General features: G+C 41.3%; 1 protein-coding gene across 1 annotated transcript in view; it reads right to left on the reverse strand.

The window, feature by feature from the left end:
* Positions 1-11724: 11724 nt before the first annotated feature.
* The window catches only part of LOC116059772 (copine-9-like), a 310601-nt gene continuing 300476 nt past the window's right edge, over positions 11725-21849 (reverse strand). The window contains exons 18-20 of the mRNA XM_031313026.2: positions 18917-18974; positions 12416-12489; positions 11725-11940 (exon numbers count right to left, since the gene is read on the reverse strand). Coding sequence (XP_031168886.1) covers positions 11725-11940; positions 12416-12489; positions 18917-18974 — 348 coding nt within the window. The remainder of the gene's footprint in view (positions 11941-12415; positions 12490-18916; positions 18975-21849) is intronic.

Genomic DNA, 21849 nt, shown 5'->3' on the forward strand with positions numbered 1-21849 from the left:
AAGTGGAATTAAAGCAGAACTTATATTAGGCTAATGAACGTGCACGATCACCAAAGGCGTACCTCATGTGGATCCTCTGACAGTGTTGTCATTACTTAGAATTCCTCATGCGGGAGACAGTTAGTTAGAGACAAGTTAGTTAAGTAAATTAACCAATTGGGACATTAACTTATCATCTCATAACAAAATAAGACGACTTTCACTTTCACTAACGTCACATCTGATTGTTGGTTGAAAACTCACGTAACATATTGACTGTAAACAACGTATACCCTAGCATGATTCAAGAGCCCAAACCATCACATCCCTAAGCCTCTCTCTTCTCTACAGAACGCACACTAATGTAACGGAGGTAACGTAACGTAGCTACATTAGCCTGCTGCTGCAACATAGGCTGTCATTAGCTTTGGTTGATAACGTAGCATTTCACGTTAATATAAGGCAATGCACGTGATGTGACGTGATGCACAAGTTACAAGTTTAAACTGCACATTATTCAAAGCCCAAGTGGATATTTTTGGTTACTATTCACAGGGCATTTGTCATAATCTCCATAACTTTAAAAACAAAAAAACTGAAGGCAGAAGGGCTTTCCCTCTTTCATATGCGCTGCTCCGTGTGTGAGAGAATATAAACAAAGTCATGTAATTTATCCCTGTTTGGGGGCGTGTTTGGGGGGAAGATAACCTGCACATCACACACAGACGCCACATGCAGAACACTTTACAACAGCGGGGGGGACTCTTTTCCTGTTATTGTATTAAATTGTTGTGAGCTGGCAGAATATAACATAATCTCAGAGATTATTCCTTCACAGCGCTGTACAATGCGAGAAAATCTCAGAGTTGAACCGGGCAGACACATCAGTTTTCATCAGACTCGCCCTGGGTCAGGTTAATTAAGTCTACAGCTAACTTTCAATACTAATAACATTACCGTCGCCAAAATACCCCCGCGAATCAAATCCATACTTCACCGTTAACCGTCAAGCCACTAAACCTGTATGGAAATGAACACCTCTGCTGAAGTGTTAAATTCGTTAACGATCATACGTACACCTCTCTCTCTCTCTCTCTCTCTCTCTCTCTCTGCGTGTGCACACACACACACACACACACACACACACACGCAGTCCGGTTCTGGTGGTTGATGAACGCAGATATGTGCTGATTAGCTCTCATAGCGGGCCGGATGGGTAGCACACTGCCATGAGTCCATGACGCAAATGTCTGATTACTCCACATTTTCATTGTGGTATTTTGTGAACATTTTGAATATGCCCCGTTCTCTGTCAGGTAAATACAGTATACAATGTCTTCCTCGGATGTAGACATAGCCTACACTGTAAGTCAGTAGTAGGCTATACAGTGGAGTTGCATATGAAGCGGTTTGGGGTCCTTCTGTAAGTAATTTTGGGGTACAATTTGGTTTTGAAGAATTCTACAAGCAGCAATACCACAGCCCAAGCAATCGCCCGTTCCAAACAGGCACATTTTCAATGGGCACTGCACTAGTTACTATAATTAATAACCTGTGATGTTTGATCCATGTCAAGCAATGCATGGTGAATTTATGACACACTTGACACATGTATGACACATTTGACACATTTATGACACATTTCCTGTTTATGTGGAAAGTTTATTTTAAAATTTCATTTAAATATTGCTATTTAAGAACATTACAACACATAAAATCAACAAATCAACATCTTGACATCATGTATACCAACTTTGACATTTATCATATTGCTTTTTCAGCACATTACAACAAATCAAAAATAGTTTTTGCAATTTCAAATCAACGACATCTTGACATCATGTATATCAACAACTTACATGAATAGGATCAATCAAGAATAGGATCAATCATCTAGGACAAGTGCATCAAAATTGATCATTTTATTTTAATTTTTATTTAACCTTTATTTATACTCGAAGGGCATTGAGGTTTCTCTCATTTTTAATGACGCCGAGTTTACATCAAGAGTCATACACAAAAAACAACAGCAATGACAAATAAACATGAGCAAAACTAAAAACAGTTGCAATTTAAGAACGGAGATTAAACACCGATTGTTTAAAAACAGTAGCAGATGGGAGTACCTCTAACCTTAGAGTTTGTTGCATAGCGTTCCATGTGCTAGGGGCATTGAAGAAAAACGCAGTTTTTCCAAGATCCGAACGCGCGCAAGGAACCCTAAGAGTGAGCCAATTGTTGGATCTGGTTTGATAGAAACCAATATTCCAATGTAATAGGGAGGAGATATAGAGAGGACGTTAACCACTAATGGTTTTACAAACAAACAACTGTGCCTCAAGGAAAGAGAGGACCAGCCAACCTTACTATAGAGAACGCAGTGGTGTGTTTTATAACTATCACCGGTGATAAATCTAAGGGAGGAATGATAAACAGAGTCTAATTGTTTCAATGTAGATGTAGCTGCATGCCTATAGATTACATCACCACAGTCTAATACTGACAAAAATATTGCCTTTACAACTCTCTTCCTACTACACAATGGAAAGCTAGACCGGTTTCTGTATAGAAAGCCCACCTTCTGTCGAAGCTTGGAGTTTCTCATCAAGCCACAGTCCGAGATATTTATAATCAGTAACTCTCTCTATAGGAGAGCCATCAACAGTTAAAATTTCATTTTATAACATAAAATCAACATTTCTAGCTCTTGAAAATAACATAAATTTGGTTTTTCGTGAGTTAAAGGAGAACTCCGGGCAATTTTTACGTTAATCTTGATCGCTTTAAGTATGTGAGTACTGTTGATAGCAAAAAAAAAACGAGCCGAATCGGTGCTAGCTAACTGGAGCTGCTGCAGCTAATGCCGAGAGCTCCCACTTAGCTAAAATGGCAGTTTTGGGGGCATATCATAAAGAGTGCCTTTGTGCCTCTTTAACAGACACAAAATGCAATTAAAATGTCTGTGCAACATGAACAGGGCCCTTACATGACAACAAGATGCGTTTTCAACTCAGACATTGTTTAAATTCACTTACCCTGTTAGCTGCTAGCTGCCGTCTGGGATGAGTGAGTGTGTTCAGCCAGGCTTCAGTAATAATCATCACGCAGCAGTTCTGTGTGTATTTGTAGCATATATCCATTTTGTGTGCGATCCATCTGGCGTTGGTGAATAGTAGTCTCTGCAGTGGCGAACTGTGTGTTAGTTGCCTTAGCCAGGCTAGCAAGCTCGACCGGCATCCTTCTACTTCCTCCCCACCTTCCCCGCCTGCCGCGGCCGACAACAATCCACGGGCGTCCGCTGGGCGATGATATGCCCCCAAAACTGCCATTTTAGGTAAGTGGGAGCTCTTGGCATTAGCTGCAGCAGCTCCATATTGCTAGCACCGATTCGGCTCGTTTTTTTTTTGCTATCGACAGTACTCACATACTTATAGCGATCAAGATTAACGTAAAAATTGCCCGGAGTTCTCCTTTAAGGACTAGTTTAAGGTCAGAGAGAGTGTCCTGTAATAAATTAAAGGAAAGCTGCAAGTTGTCAGTAGCAGCCTGTGGGGTATCTGCAGTACAGTAAAGAATAGTGTCATCTGCATACATATGGGCGTGGCAACCAGCCAAAGAAGAGACTAGCTCATTAATATAGATCAGCCAACGTCAACTGGCGGCCCGCGGGCCACGTTCAGCCCGCCAAAGCGTTTAGTCTGGCCCGCAGAATAATCATGAATTCAGAAAATGTGAAGAGGAAAAAATGCATTCTGGTATTTAGCATTTCAAGCATTTACAGCAGGTAACATTACACAGGTAGAGCACAAACCCAGCCCCTGTATTTGCATCTCTATTCACATGCCGGGATTCTGTACAGCGATGCCCACGATCCACACACACAGCTGAGCCGAGATTGTGTGTGTTAAAACACGCAGTACCTGACTGGGAACGATACAAAGAGGATTACCAATGGCCGCTGGGGCAGATGAACTCACGCTAGTCTCGTTACTGTAAGTAGGCTACAATAAAACCTTTGTGAGTAAAAAGTCAATACTTATCAATGCACTCACAAACATATAGAAAGTGATATTTCAATCTGCTCTGTCTGCTCAGTCCACTCATGTCCACCGCACTGTTTTACACGAACACAGCTCTACTCTGCAAATAGCGATTTTTTACAAACAAGCTAAAACAAAAGCTGTCTGTTTGTAGTCTAACTGTTTATCTTAGTTTGCTGGGAATCTTGAAATTTGGACAAATTCTTATAAATTTAACCACTGGCTGAACGAGCCATCCTCTCCGCTGGAGCGGTAAACCTATGGATGTATTATAAGACCAAAACAGATGCATGTGGCTACTTAATATGCACGTGAATGACACGATCGTTATGTTCGCGTTCATCATTGTTGATGATGATGCTGGTTGTATTATTTTGCAACAGCATCGTTTCATTGCAAATGGGGCATACATGACAAATGCATAGCCTGCTTATCAGTCCATTCATCATTAAAGCTGGGCTTTTCCACATCAACTTTTCGGTTCAGCCTCTTTGACAGTGACATTTTTACCTGACAACAGCCATTTCTTTCTGCAAGCATTTTCCACCAATCAGGACGCTGCATACTACAACCATGTTTCCCTAATCACAGATTTTAACCATCACTCCTCAGTGAACTGCCTCCAAGTCTGAGATCTTTTTCTAGTTAAAGAGCCAGTTATCATTATGGAGTTTCCATGTTTTTTAGGAGTTTGCTCACACTAATACATGTAAAAAAAAAAATGTAGCATTAATTCAGTAAGAAAGTGAAAATTTCAAACAAGAATAGGCGTATTTGGTATAAATTCATTTTGTTTTCTTTATTTGGAAGTCCGGCCCCCGGAGTGTCTGCTTAGAAACATTCTGGCCCTTGGAAAAATGTAGTTGATGACCCCTGATATATCTGAATGATCCATTCTACTAATAATGCTTTAACTTTGAAGAAATCAACATCCCCAATCCAGCTCAGTGTTTATTCATTGCATTTCCACTGAGTGGCAGTGTAGTAATATAAAACCATTGAATTCTCTCCTCCATAATGAAACCAATATTTAAAGAGCATGGCACCCTCAGGGTTTAGACAATGCATTCAAAAATTACATTAAAAGAAATAACTGGTCAAATGACTTCACTCACACTATAACATTACAAAGTGTTTTGTAGTAGGCTAAACAGGCTAATAGTCAATATGTATTGTAATGTTGAGTATAGTCTAAAGGACTGTATGGCGATAATTGGAATGGGAGGGGATTGAATGTGCCAATTGATATATTAGAAGAGGCAATTTGCAATTTCTAATTTTTGCACAACCAACTGATGAATATTCCAGCCACTCTCTATTTTTTAATTAAAGAGATTGTGAATAAAAGGCTGAACATGAGTTATAATAGTATACTTTATATGACACATACACTGTAAAAAAAAAACAACCTAGTTTTAAGTTGGCTTAATTTGAAAAGACAAGTTGAGGTAATGGTATAATTAATACAAACAATTAAACTTTCACGTAAACTTGTTTATATAGTTTATATAACTTGATTATAATTTAGTTGCAGTTACATTTTTTTAGTCTAAGTAACTTGATTGCAATTCAGTTCTTCAGTTGAGTAAACATTGACAAATCTATATCTGACCAACACATATGAGACACAAATAGCAGACATATTTAGAGTACCAGAGAGGAACAAAATGTAAGGAAGACCCTTTGGATGTATTTACCTGTTGTGGGGAACACACTGGACTGGGAGAAGTTTATTGTCTGCCAGTGTGATGAACTAACACTGTACACACTGTAAAGAAAGCTCAACATGCTTCATACATACATATATCCTATACAGTTTGTGGCTTTGGATTGGTGCACATGCATGCACGTTTTAAACACTGTGTGATGCAAAGCTATGCTACTATTCATGGATCTCCCATATTTGGATTAATACATTGGCAGTTCCTTAAATTATACTGTACATATTAACAGTAGAAATAGAATGAATTAAGATACATAGTTTAACATCATTGGCAGCATATCAGCCAAAAAAGCATGCAAAATTACAAATAACATTTCCTATTTTGTCATATAAAAATCGTCCTCCCTCGCACATACTTTAGGATTATGACAGAAAAAAGGCCACATATCTATTTCCTTTCTTCTACAATATGACCCATGCTTAATAATCCAGATTAATCCTGATGAATCCATTTATTATTGTTATTATTGGCCCTACGGACCTACCCGACCTTGTTTTTTTGTGAGGCTGTTAGGTTGAACCATTGCTCTTTAGTTCGCTAAGCCTAAAACCAGTGTCCCAGGTCAGAGGAGGAGTGTTAGGGAGCTGCACAGGGTCTGTCTGTAGGACACAGCTCATCTGGGCTTTCTACTGAAGCACACGCTTTACGATGAATCATTCATGCACACAACTAAGGCATAACAAATAAAATCACAAAAAAGGATATGTGTGAAAAAGAGTCAGTAGTCAGTTTTTCTCTGCTACATATGAAGTATTTTGGCTTGTGGAATGAGCCCTGACCAACTCTATTCATTTTAAACAGGAACGTTCCAGACAGCCTGAGAACTAGAGGCCCCCCGCCTCATGAAGAATTCATCCCAAATGACAGCCCCAGCTGAGGGGAGGGGGGGGGGGGCAGCAGAGCTTTTAGTCTGTACCTCCCCATACTGTTAAAGTGTGCAGTGGCTGGAGAAAGTGGAGGATATTTCACTCTGTTCTTCGTACAGAGCCAATTTCATGGCCATATATACATATTACATATTTCTAGCTTTCAGGGGCTTGCAAGCGCCTTCCTTCATGTCCAAGTGGGATTAATTTAGACTTGCTGTGTTTCCATGTTTACTGGTGTGTACTGGCTCTCACAACCAGGACAGGATTTTATTTCTGCTTCTCTATTTTCAGATATCCCCTGTGTTACCGCTGAGCCTTTAAACATGCCCTGAGAAAAAGCTAGGAAAAGACAATCAGCCTCAGTGCTATCTTTGATTACAACTGATAGAAATCAATCAGGATGTATTACTCTATTATAACGGGCACTCTTGTCACTGTGAGCAGGAAGTGTGTAACAGGAAGTGCTGTAGACTGGAGCTCTGCAGGAGAGGTGCTGTTGTGGCTTTAGTCCCTCATTGACATGTTGGAATTGATGACAGATGAAAAAGTGCTGATCTGCATTTGAAGCGGCGGTGGAAAAAGTATTCAGATCCTTTAGTTCAGTAAAAGTACTAATACCACACTGTAAAAGTACTCTGTTGCAGTAAAAGACCTGCATTGAAAATGTTACTTCAGTAAAAGTGTGTAAGTATCATCAGGAAAATGTAGTGAAAGTATTAAAACATGTAATTACAAGTAATTAGTAACTAAAGCTGTCGGATTAATGTAGTGGAGTAAAAAGTACAATATTTCTCTCTGAAATGTAGCGGAGTAGAAGTAGAAAGTGGCATGAAAAGAAAAGACTCAAGTAAAGTACCTCAACATTTGTACTTAAATACAGTACTTGAGTAAATGTACTTTGTTAGAGTCCACCACTGATTTGAAGCCTTTAATTTAAATGTAGTGTAATGGCAGTTGTTGTGTTAAGGCTGATTTATGCTTCTGCGACGAATCAATGGCATACCCCCGCAGACCCCTCTGTGTCGCCGCAAACCCCCCTCTGAGCCCTCCGCCGTAGCTCGACGTGCACCTCCAAAAATCTGTAACTTTGCGTCGAGGCGACGCAGACCGCAAGGACTGTGATTGGTCAAGTCGTCCTGTGTGTTGATAGTCGTTGTTTCAAGCAGCCTACTGTAGGGAGTAGCAACATGCTAGTTCACTGACATAAGCTTTGCAAATAAACTCAGACATATTTTGGTTACAATGACGGGGTTATCCGTTTGTAAAGTGTCTATATGTCAGTAACGTTTTGAAATTGGCACTTCACCAGCAAGCAGTACTTTGTGGGCAGTTGTGCTTAAGTTTGCTTGCTAACGTAACATAAACTGGCTGGCAGACACCTCGCAAATAACCTCAGACTTATTTTCTGGTTACAGGTCTGTTTCTGGTCTGTGTCTATCTAGCTATGTAAATCTAAGCAAGAAAAGGCCAAACAAATAAGGGTTAGGGTTAATATTTTAGTACGACAGCCTATGGGGTTTGCCATTCTGAGTACCGTTTCGGTGGTAAGCGACACAGACACAGGCGACACCGAACTTCGAAGCCACACACCCCCTAGCGTTATGGCGGTGAAATGCACCGCGATGCAAAGCAACCCAGACGCAGAACTTCGAAAGGGTCACAACCAGGGATCAAAATTAAATTTTTTGTCCACCAGTCAAATGGCTAGTGAATGTTCAAATTTTACCAGCCACTCAATAGATTACCACTGATTTTTTTGGCTGGTGAGAGAAGCAAATCTACCAGCCAGTTGCATATTTTACCAGCATTTGGCTGGTGGATGGTGCTAATTTTGAACCCTGGTCACAATGCCGTAAGCTACGGCGTGGCAGCCCAGTCTCATGGCAGTTTGTGAAATGGTCGCGTTATTGAATCTATTGATTTGTGTACTGAACACGTTAATGTTGTTATTTTCGTGTGGTGAGCACGAATTTTAAAGTAATGTATTTCAATGGGAAGCATATTTCGTGATCACAGAACGATTACATTAGCGAGCAGTGTTGATAAGGCGAAAATCCGCGCAGGGAGGTTGGTCAGGGTGGTGGATGAGTCAAACAACACAGGACTTTCACCCCGGAGACCGGGGTTGCAGTTCCTTTTCACGTTATTCTCTTCCTAACCACAGCCGTCCCGTTGTTGTCGGCGTCTCCTGCGTGTGACGGTTCCTTTCCCCGTTCTTCTTTTCCTAACCACAACTGTCCCATTGTTGTTGTCGGTCCGTCCCGTTGTTGTCGCCGGCGTGTGGCGTTTCATTTCCCCGTTGTGGCGTTTCATTTCCCCGTTGGTGCATCCCCCAGAGCAGCCCAGTGTCATGGCAGTTCGTGAAATGGTCACGTTCGAAAATCGTGACCTGTACACGAAATAAATGAGAAAATCATGACCTGTACACAAATCATTAAATCAAAATAACGTGACAATTTCATGAACTGGCGTGAGACCGGGTTGGGCGTGGAGTTGACGCAGAAGCATAAAACAGCCTTAAGGCTGAATTCCCACCAAATCAGGCGTTGAAGCTCCAAATCATTTAAATGTGTGTGGTGCATTTAAGCTGCGGTGGTGGTGCACAGGGGATGCTGACAAAAATGAAACGGAGGTGAAAGTTGAAAGAGAATCAACTTCGGGAGAAACACAACCTGACGTCACACTGCGGTTGCAGTGGTCAATCACGTAATCCTCCGGCCATCAGACCCAACACAGTGGGCCATCTCAGGGCGTTTTCACACCTGAAAGGTCCGGACCAAGGTTCATGTTTTTGTTACATTGTATACATTTGATCCGGTAAGTTTTGGTTTCACACTGCAGTTATGCAAGCGCACTAGATCTATATGTGACAAAACTACGTCCTGCCGTCATCACATACGTGAGCTGTGTCTCCAGATACTTATAATTGATTGGTTTGTAGACGGGCTTCCCCGTCCTCTCGTATCCTCTCTCTGTGTCAGAGTTTTTTCAACTGACTGCTGCTCTCCCCTACTGCCGCGTCCGAAAGTCCGAACCATACGGTGGCCGACAGGGGCAAACGCCCTGCAACTTAAGAAAACACACGCAAATAGACAAAACACAAGCAAATTAAGAAAACAACTTCATTAATTTCACAACACATGCGCAGCATTCAGCAAACGCGCTGCAAATACCACAACACAACCAAATACATAAACGCACTGCAAATAAAAAACGATGCAAAAAGAAAAGCACGCAAACCCCGAAAAAAGAAGCGATGCAAAAAGAAAAACAACTTCATTAATTTGACAACACATGCGCAGCATTCAGCAAACACACTGCAAATATCACAACACAACCAAATACATAAACGCGCTGCAAATACACACAACACAACCAAATAGATAAACGCACTGCAAATATGAAACGATGCAAAAAGAAAAGCACACAAACCCCGAAAACAAATGCAACAAAAAAACGCTGCATCCAGATTACACAACGGAAGTTCTCCAGGCCTCTAGAGGGAGCAGCTAAGTGGAACAGCTGGATATTCGACCGTTATTAACCGATATTAAATTCATATTATTATTATTATTATTATTATTAATAACATAATATATTATTAATATACAGTCTATGCTCCCGTCTCATGCCCTCCCGGCTGGTGCCGTCACCGAGCTTCGGCTTTTCAAAATAAAAGCTCGCGTCTGGTCCGCTATGTGTTTGTACTTTGGTGTGTTGGATGTTTGTGAACTAAACAGTACGGCAATCATGCTGATGAATACAATAACTTTTTCAGCAGATGTCTTACTTACAACACGGAGTTAGCAAAGCAGTTTTGTGTTTATATGCGGGCGGGATTTATTTAGTTTGATAAATCCCACGGTAAATTGGCTGGTTTACTAACAGGGAGGGACTAGAAATCCTGTCTGTTTTTTGTATTTCAAGAGCGAATTGCTCCACAATATGAATACAGATTGATCACTTATTTTGTTGGTAACCGTTGTTGTATAATCACAATATTACACTTGAGGAGGCCTACACTTCAGTAATTTCGGACCTCGAAATTAAACCCTCTCATGTGGCTTAAACAAACGTCAACATTAAACGCTGATGCAGTTTTAAATGTTTTATCACCACAAGTTTACAGACATCTCTGCTGATTGAGTATCACCTGTGACCTGAGCCGAGACACACCCACCAAACGAGAGAAAACATATCTCAAACATAGATTTAATATTTGCAGTCTATGCAGTTTCTCTCTCTCTCTCTCTCTCTCTCTCTCCCCGTGAGGTCGAAAATCAAGCTGTTCCACTAGCTGCTCCCTCTAGAGGCCTGGAGAACTTCCGTTGTGTAATCTGGATGCAGCGTTTTTTTGTTGCATTTGTTTTCTGGGTTGGTGTGCTTTTCTTTTTGCATCGTTTCCTATTTGCAGCACGTTTATCTATTTGGTTGTGTTGTGTGTATTTGCAGTGCGTTTATGTATTTGGTTGTGTTGTGTGTATTTGCAGTGCGTTTATGTATTTGGTTGTGTTGTGTGCATTTGCAGTGCGTTTGCTGAATGCTGCGCATGTGTTGTCAAATTAATGAAGTTGTTTTTCTTTTTGCATCGCTTCTTTTTTCGGGGTTTGCGTGCTTTTCTTTTTGCATCGTTTCATATTTGCAGTGCGTTTATGTATTTGGTTGTGTTGTGGTATTTGCAGCGCATTTGCTGAATGCTGCACATGTGTTGTCAAATTAATGAAGTTGTTTTCTCTATTTGCGTGTGTTTTCTTAAGTTACAGGGCGTTTGCCCCTGTCGGCCACCGTAGAACCATCCAAAAAATGCTTTCACACTATAAACGAACCGGACAATGGTTCAGTTTGGTCCGGACCGAGAGCACCTCTTTTGATCGGACCAAAATTTGGTCTTTTGATCTGGACCGTGGTCTGAGGCACCTTTCTCACCTGCAATTTTGGTTCGAACCAAACTGAAAAGTCCGAAAGTCTGGACCAAATGAGGTAGGTGTGAAAACGCCCTAAGAGACACACCCACTACACTACACCTGCACAACCCTCCGCTAATCCCCGCCTGATGTGATGTAAACACACACACAAACACACACACACACACACACACACACACACTCTCTCTCAGGAATGCATGTTGTGTTTCGGGGGGGGGGAAAGAGTGGCGGACATTGCGGGGGAGTGTGAGGTGGCAGGCAGGGCGGGGCGGGGTTGGATCCCATGGCTCTTCATGAAAGACAGCAGCTGGTCTGGGATCTCTGCCAGGACATCCTTAGCCAGGCGGGCCATGCTCAGGACCTGGTTCCCCGAGCGGTCCATGTAGTCCCGGAACGGGACGAACTGGACGAGAACAGGAAGAGTAGCCATGACAACAGACACATCTGCCTACATCTGCTCATTGGTAAAGGGTTTTGGTATGCAGTTGAAAATCTGTTGGTATGGCAACTGAATTCTGCTTTATATTTCTGAAATTTGTGCATGGCAAGATAGATGTTATTTATGCTTCTTTTTTACCTTTTGATCAAAACGAATCATACAATTTACCGTAATTTATGACAAACAACTGAAACAAACTTTTGCTTTACACAAAATGTGTCTTTTTATCTTACATAAAGAATATGCCAAGAATCGGATCAGATCTGAATTCATAAAAGCTTCTCCAGCTTTCTCTGCAGTCTAGTTTCTCACCTGGCTGCATGTTGAGTTGCTTTGGGCTGGTTTAGGACATATCTACTGTATCGATGTATATGCAGAGCTCAACATCACAGCTGTGACTCCTGAGAGTTACATGGCTGTGTTAAAGAGTATACTTTACCTGGACGATGTCTCTCTCAGCAAAGCGTCCCCTGGAGGACACTCTGACCTCGTCCCCATCCAGCTCCTCCATCGCTGCAGACAACAAACACAACAGGGACTGTTAGGTAGCAGCAGCCAGCTCTCATCCCCCCCCCCAACTGTGCTATTATAGTCCAGGGGTTTATTAAATGAATTAAAATGAATTAATGTATTATTTACATAAAAGAAGAAGTGCCACGTGTACATTTAAAGGAGAATTCCAGTCGATTTCAACACGTAGCTCTGTTGTTTGTAAATTTGGAGTGCTGTCAGTAGCGAGAAAAACGACAACTATCGGTGTTGCCTACACCGTGTTATCCTCCTGCTACAGTTTGCACCCAGGAGGCTGAAACCATGCAAGTTTTAAACGTGCTTTTAGCCTCTTAACATGTTTGAAATGTCATTACAAATGCCTACCCATGTGAAGTGATTCCTTCCGAGTGAACACAGTGAATCTGACTGCAGTAGATATGAAAGAAATGCATAAAAGTTCTGCTAATTCAGCTCTGTTTAGCCCAACGCAAGTGTCTTTGCTACCGATGACGCAGTTGTTAATTTCCCGTCCAGCGCCCACGTCGTTTAAATAGCAAATGCACCTGCGCCCATCTGTGGCCAATGGGCGTGCTGGTCTTACAGGGAGGTGTGTTCAGGTGCATTCTGGGGGTATTGCTATCTTGAGGCAGCGGGAAGTGATCGCGCCATTGACCAACAAAAACCTGGTCTAAAGTCAATGACGCAGCATTTCATTGTTATTTTAATAGCGCATTAGTAAAATTCTCCTAGCCTTGTGCACAGCACGCACACACTATGCTTGTTACACACGCAGGGATGCACAGCAGCACACAAACATGAAAAAGATTAAAAATAAAAATATTACAATGTGAAATAGTATGATACGATCTGCTTGCGCGCTTTCACTTCACGAACGAGCAGATCAGTTTCTTCTCCTGAACATCTCTCCTTCCTGCTTAGCAAATCCTCCATCATAATAGCAATGTGCCAAGGTACAAATGTGCCTGGCTTTTAAAGGGAATGGGAGATGACACTGATTGCTTTATTGCATGTTACGCCCAAAACACACCTATGAATTAATGAAGATACTAAATACAACCCTTCTGGCACACCGACCCTTTTTTCTGCCGTTAAACTAGCAAAAGTGGATTCACGCCGTGCGCTTAGATCGTTAAAATAGGGCCCTATATGTCTCCCCACGTTTGTTGAAACAAATCCTATGCCTTTGGGTTGCCAGGCCAGCTGTGATTAGTCCAGATGTTTGTGCCATGTGACCAGGGCCCGGAAGCTGCCACTAATGTACTTCTCTAACCTCTGTGCCACCTATTCTTTCTACCAGCCCACCCTAATACAGCAGGCTAGAACCCCCCTCCTCCGACGCCGCAACTACATCACATGTGCCAACACATCATGACCGCGTGCACACAGCCAAGTAACTGTTAGCAACAGACACTTCAGACCATGGTCTCCTAATCCCATGAGAGATGTTATGTGTTTTATTTTATTACTTTTGATACTCATTTTATCAGGATAAGCTGTGTCCAGTGCTCATAAAGTATGTCAGCATGTGAGTGGCAGAGTCTGAAGATCTTCTATCAGTCCTCAGTGTGGCTCATTGTTCCATCCTTTTTTTTTTTTTTTACTTTTTACAAAATCTTACTAATTAGTGGAATTCATTATAACAAACCAACAGCAGTCTGGCTAAATTGATTCACTTCCAGTGTAAAAGTTAATTACGTCTCACAGGAGAAACATCAGCAATTAACATTATTTATTGTGATTTCTCTTTTACCAATCCTCTAAACAAAAACTGAAATAACTCTACTTCTTTTAGATAATACAGATAACAAACATTTCTATATAATAATGTGTTAGCATCCACACGCTGATTTATTATCTTGGGTAAGGTGAACAAAGGAGCAAACTTCTTACAATGCAGCTCTTTAATAAAGAATAGAGAGGTGAAATGGCGGTTTTCTTCATAGTTAAGCCTCAGCATGGGGACTATGACCAGAGGGAACACCAGTGCAGAGCCAGCTGCTGACAGTCCTCAGGGACTAACAGAGTTCAGTCCCTCTGTAGCACATCTGTCCCCTGCTGCTCTCACAGTGGAGGAAGAAACTGTAGAACAACAGCCAGTCTTGTTATTTGGACCCCAATACAACACCTGGAGCTTGATGTGCCTTATGGCAATGACTTTGCCATCACATATATGCAAAGGCTACGTAGCTTCTACTTTAAACACATGCTGCCAAAAGTTGTGGATGAATTTGTAGAGGGAAGACTGCAGTTGAGCAACAACTACATGGAAATGGTCTCAAAAGCAGCTCATCAGTGCAGGATCAGAATCAAAAAATTATTTATTGCCAAGTCACACTTATAATGTATTTGCCTTGGTGGTTGGTCCATACATAAACATATTTAACATTGATATGAAATTAACAGTAAACACAGAAACAAATATGTACAATATAACTGATAGACGTATTTAAGTACAACAATTTGATAACTGTTTAACGTTGAGAAAAAAGAGGCTGTATGAATTAGTGCAGGATGTGCAAATGTTTATGATATATAGATCTAGAATCAGTCCAACATGGCAGGGCAGAAGGGCCAGGGCCTGTTTTTTTCTGAAATTCATCAGTCAATAAATGATTTATTGCTAGTTGTTGGTGTTCATTACTGAATCTATACTGTATTACTGAGTTAGCGTTACCGGGAGGTCATATAGTAGCGATGAATGTTTTGCTCAGGCAGAAAATCATTCATGTACAATAAGAGAATAAGTTACAGATGCATCGTTGCATTTCAAGTGTTGCATACAGTAACTTAGCTTACTTTGGATGTATCGTGAGCTACACCGGATTAAGAGCATTAAAAGTTTGTTGTAGTAACGAACGTAATAATCAGTCCTGCTTTATTTTGGTACCAGTGGTTTCCCCAGATTTGAAAGCGTTGCACAAACAGTCAATATTTTGTCTATTGTGCAAAGACTTATCGTTTCTCCGTTTGATCATGCTGACTGGCAGGGTGTTCCGCAAAATTCTGTAACACTTCAGTTTTCCTATGGCCCTTTCCACATGGATTCTCACTCGTGACATTTTTCTAGAGTGTCACCTCTAATCCTGTCAGTTGTTTTCTTCCCTTTGTAGATGCTGGTATGTGGAGACGGACACATTTGGTGGCAAAGTATTCAGGAAAATTGAAGCCTCGATCAGCCATTACATGGTCTCCTTGTTCAAGAAGGTCAATCGACCCAGAATTATTTGTTATAACCTTGTCACTAGCACGGACTAATGCCAATTAGGAACTTCACAGTTATCACGCAAACAGAGAATGGACGACCCACAAATGCACAACTCAGGTACGTAAAATACAATATTTTATTAGCAAGCTAATAATCATACAATGAGACACAGGTGCAACACATTAGGGCGGGGACAGGTAATCACACAGACAGGAAAATATACAACAGGAAGTAAAACAAGACAACACAAGGGAGAACAGAGAACCTACAAAATAAAACAGGAAATATGAAACAAACTAAAAACAGACACTTGACACAGGAACAGTATTATGTGACTTGTAGTGGGAGTAGGTGATTGCTCGTGTTTGCAAACTAGTTGGCCTCTCAATGAACACTTCACTACAGTCTATTATACATCTGACATGTTGGAAAGCTGTAGTCTTCAAGAGGGTGGGTAGATTCCTTCTGATATCTTTTCTGGATGGCCACCGGACAAGGCATTGGAACTCTTTAGCCATCACCTCAAGCCATTCATGGAAGATGTATGAGACAGTTCCACAACTCACTCTGAAGTGAAAAGCTAGGTCTTGATGAGTTAAGCCTAGACAAAGCTTCATCAGGACCACAAGAAACTGCTCAGGAAGGGTAAGTATGGTTGATGATGCATTCCATTTTGTTGACAGGTAAGTGAGGAGGGTGAAAAACACAGAAGCAGATGGTAGACCGGTGTAAAAATGAGTGTGCTTGTCATCATTTAAAATAAAATTGGACATGCTGCCAGACATATAATCTTGTAGGTGTTTTTCTTGAGATTCCAGTTTCTTCTCCAGTAAAGCCAGTTTTCTCTACAATTCTGTGTTTTCATGTTGTAGCTGGTCAATGTCTGCCATTGACAGATCTGTACCCACCACAGCAGTGCATCCCTCTTCATGGTCAACATGGGTGACCTCTATGGAAGGTGAATCGATGGACACAACTAGAGATTGTATACCCTGTCTTCTCTGGTACCTCTCCAACTTCTGGGAACCATGGATGTCTTCTTTGTGTGCAAATATTGATGGAACATAACCTGGGTGACATAGGTCCACTTATGGCTCACCTAAAATAAAGCAAGTGACAGAAACAGTTAGTATTGACAATATTGTACATTGCGGAGCATCATACATTCCTGGCATAATCCATACATATGGTTACATGTACTGTACATCCCTGTGTTTCATTCCTGTGTAAAAAGTGCACTCTTTTTATGATATTGCTTAAAAACCATGATCACATGAGACACAAACTGGGTCTAGAGGGCAGCATACTGATGCAATTAAATTACTGTAACTTTAGGTTATTTATTTGTATAGCGTACATTGATGGAAAAACAATGTTACTCTTATGTTTTGGGTAATATTTCTTAGGTTACCACAACAGAAAATACTCAGGTAATAAAACGCTGTCAAGTAATTGGAAACGGGTGTCACAATACTAATCAAAATGTAGCTAAAGTGTATCAACTATCATTACAACACTGGCACCGTAGCATTGATCTAACATTACAGTTTAGCTAGGTAGCAACAATCAATTTAGTGAGGTAATTTATAACTTGCAGTTTTTTTTACTGGCAGCTAGCTATCACTTAACTTGAGTTTGTTACCTGAAAAGAAGTGGGTGCTACAGATCCTTGTACTCTTGCCTGGCTGCCAAGCCTCTCTTCGCACAGCGGTGATCCATGCTCGCCGTCTCCCCTCTTCTTTAGGAAACCGAAACATTTTTATTTTGGAGATTGCGTTTGTTCCTGAGGTCAGGTTGCACCCAACAGCGCAACAGCAACTTTAGTGCTCATCAGTCTCACTTTCACTGCGTTTGTAGTCGGTGCCATATTCACCGGTAAAACCTAGCTAAACAATAATAGTAAACAAACGCAGCTAGACCGGAAGTTAACTTTGGGCCAGACGCATCACCATGGCAATTGTGAGCGTTCGCTGAATCCATCTATAGTAAAGGTTGGTATAGAAGGATCTTTAACAATCGCTCCTTTCAGTTTGCCGCTGCAGCAACTGGAATTCTAACTGGAAAACTGTTGATACCGTCGCTGCTGATTGATGTATCATTTCAGGTTAATTTATCTCAAGTAACAAGCTGGGACAACTGGGTAAAGTTACTAACCAGGAGAGACTCATCTGCAGGAGCAAGGATCAAAAGCACAGGGCTAGCAACGCAGAGTAGCGTATGGAGCCAGCGGGAAGAATACATCTGCAGTCTATGAATATTTCACAAGAGAATACCTCTCATGTCAATGTAAAAGGGGCATACAGCTTTTCCTTCCCCCACTCAGAGAATCAGATCACAACCTGATTCATGTTGTTGATGCCACATACAAGCCACTAATAAAGCAACAGGTAGCCCACACAGGAACCGTGAAAGTCTAAAGATGCAGAGGAAACCCGGCAAATTAGGTATTAACTAGTTTTCGCTTTGCCGATGAATCATTTATTGTCGTTCACCTCACAAACAACAGCATTATTGACCCATGCAGATCAAGACTACAGACCTGTAATGTTACGCTGTCATCTTGGCAGCAGTATGAGTGATGGATTCTCCACAAGATATAATTGCCAAAGTACAGCTCTGGCAGGGATCTAGCTGTTTTTAAAGTGGAAGTAGACAACTTTTCAAATACTATCATAACAGAATATAATAACTTTCACAAAGGCCACTGCAAGGAAACGTTTTCTTTGTTTAGATTGTCAAGGACAGACAATGGCTGCCAGCATTAGCTGGCGTGCTTTCATTTTTGCAGGATGGTGCCCCGTGGCAGACCGAATTACAGCGTGAAAGCGAGGCTTATGGGCAACCAATCTAAACGCACATCATATTAACAAAGAACACATTTTCCTGCAGGGCCTTTCTAAAATGAGCAGTGGTGAAAGTTACTATATTCTGTTGAACAAGGAGCTGATAAGCAACATAGCTAGCTAACATAAGTTGAAAAGTTGTTTGGGTAGGTTGTGAAAGATAAAAATTGGGCACCATGAAAATGGTATGTGTATGGTCTTTAGGCTGCCCTACACGTTATTGTAGGCCCAGTTTAATATGCAACTCAATGTTATACAGTATATGTAGTGGGGGGGGGTCTCTGCTCATCTCTATTTCAGGTTAGGGGTCTTTGGCCTGTGTTAGGAGATACATTCACTGTTGGTTCAGACACACACACACACACACACACACACTTACCATCAAACTCAGCAGGGCCCACTCCCACTATGATGACAGACATGGGCAGGGAGGCTGCCTGTGGAGAAAAAAAACTGTGCATGTCATGATTGAATGTGCACTATATGCCTGAGTATGCTTGGCTGTAATGAGAATAAAATGCTTTTAGAGTCAGTTCTTTTTCTGTCCAACCTGACTGCACTGTTCGGCTTGCACACTGGCTGTTTATTGGTGCTCTGCTTTTGTATTCCTTTCATGAACGAAATGCAGGTGTTTACCGCCGTGGTGACATATGCAGGAAACATGCAGATTCACATTTGAGTGGGCACGGCCGCAGTCTGGTACAGTCTCTTGATCAACATCTGGGAGTGCACAAGAGGTTCATTTCGGGAAACAACAACAACCTTCAAGCTACCAAGCTACATGCTGAAAATGTCAAGTTTTGAAGAAACTTTGGAACGTGCAACAAAACAGGCCTGCTTGGTTCTTTCAGGTGAATGATTGTAAAGATTTACAAAGAATATGTTTAGGACATTTTCTCTCTAACGGACGATTTGGGGCCGATTAGTGGGACTGCTGTGGACGAAGTACACACAGAGATATACTGGTAAGAGCCAATGAGGTTTAACCATGTATCCAGCTAATTTAAATTATTAAGGTTTATTTAGATAGGGACAGATACAAAAAAAACATAGATAAACTTCAACAGTCATCTGATGTATGTATCATAGTGTTTTTAGCCGAAGCTAATTCTCGACACTTGTCCCTAGTATAGTATATATATAATAGCTCACGTTATTGTATTGTGTCACCCGTTAACTTCATTTTATATTGTATGTGGCGTTTTCTTTTGCGGGGTGCAAATGTTCCACCAAAACAAGTTCCTTCCTGAGACTATTTAGCAGAGCCACCGTCGCTGCGCCCGGAGATTAGCAATGCCTAAGACGATTGGGATTGGTTTAAAGAACTGCAAACAACACAGAGGGCCAGATGTACGTACATTTGTGAAAGTAACGTTATCAGCGACATGGCCAACCCGCAGAAAGCGCACGCTGTGATACATCAGCTTACGTCATATTTACCAAACCTGCAGTTCATCCACTAAACCGTAAATTGTGCGCATTTAAAAGCGCAATTGAATGGGTGATGGCGAATAAATCCTGCTTAATGCATGTTATTTCATCATCAGTGGTGGGGAAATGTATGTATTGACTAGTGCGCTGTAGCAAAGCATTACGTACTTGTGCTATGAGAGTGCAGACTGCGATATTCCCACTGCTGATGCTATGACTGTTGAAATGATCCTGATGCCAATATTTGTAATGTAGTGAGGAGTTTAACAACTGCTGGAATGGAATGTGAACACTAAGTTGGAGATTCAATGTCATCTTTGATTTCCTCCAGTAACTGTAATATTGCATGACTGCTTAATCTGTAACGCTTAATGATTTCATGTTCACGCAACTGTGGCAAAAATCTTTTCAGCTCATCTCCTTGGCCTATGTCTTCGTCTTCCTCGGATTACTACAGTCATTTCACCAGGAGGCATAGGAAACCCGCTTGCGGCTGTTTACACACCTTATTCTCCTATCCCAGAATTCATCTGTGGTGTAGCCAGACCTTACTCCACAGCGCTGTGGAGCAGTAATTAAAGCACCAGTAACTGCTTGACCTTTCTTTTCTTTTGGCAGGGCTCTCAAGTGTCACGCATCGAGCGTGACAGTCACTCATTTTGGTCTTTTGTCACGCACTCCCGCCACACATTGTATTTCTCACGCAGAAAAACTATTTATAATATATTTAACATGCTGCAGCGCCCAAAATCTCTCTGGTGCGCCACTCTCACTATGGAACCGGCAGGAATCAAGTGCGTCTCCCCTGGAGTTCTTCGTTGAGCCTGCCACTTATCAGCCAATCAAAAAAAAGAAAGCGCCTACACAATAGTCAATCAGAAAATAGCACTATTGTATCTGGGTAAGATTTAACGCAACAACCAATGAAAAAAAAGCATAGAGCAGTGTACAGACACTTCCCTAAACGTTCGCTCATTCAGAGACCAGAGACCCAAACGGGGCTCTGTGTCTGTCAGACGGTCTGAGATCTACCGTATCAGCAGAGCAGACTATGGTGCATTTTCTGAAATATAGTGACTATTATAACTTTATTTTTCTCAAAATATCACGACTCCTCCAAATCTCAGAGAACACATATATTTTGAATGTGCACAAAGTTTTGAACATGAGCAGAAATCTTGCTCAAACTTAACAATATTACAGTCCAGGGGTTTATTAATAAATTAAAATGAATTAATGTATCATTGAGGTGAATAATTGTCACCTTTTAAGGAGGTTACTTCCTCAACAAAAAATACAAAAGAGGAGGGAAGAGTAAATGATGCCTAGGCTACATGTGTGCTGACTCAGATATAATTAGAAAAGTCGATCTACAGGAGGATAAATAGTTGAAAGCAATATAGAATGCCTGAGAGCCTTATTGCAATATATTCCATTATGTTTTTATATTTGGATTATAATCTATGTTTCCCTTTATGTAAAGATATTTCCAGCATAAATTGATTCAGATAAAGGTAGAAATAGGTGCATACAAATTCACCAGAATGCAGGAAATGAACTGTTTAATGCTCAAAATTTTCTGGGGGAGGACCCCCACACCGCCCGCATCATTAGTCACCATGTGGAAATGGAATAAATACTTTGTATTTGTTTGAATTGTCAGTGACATGTGTCAAATATTTACTTTTGCAAGTCTGAGCAATTATTAATAATAAAAAAGAAACAAACCATAATAAACACCCCCATTCCCGCGATCCGTCCAACCCGCCCCCCCCTCGTAGACTGTCACTCTTGCCTGTCTTCAAAACTTGAGAGCCCTGTTTTGGCAATGGCCCGCCTGTGGCCCTTTAAGAAGAAGCAGCCGCTAAGTTAGCTTGCTAC

Source organism: Sander lucioperca, chromosome 6 (assembly GCF_008315115.2).
Source record: "Sander lucioperca isolate FBNREF2018 chromosome 6, SLUC_FBN_1.2, whole genome shotgun sequence".
Classification (NCBI taxonomy): domain Eukaryota; kingdom Metazoa; phylum Chordata; class Actinopteri; order Perciformes; family Percidae; genus Sander; species Sander lucioperca.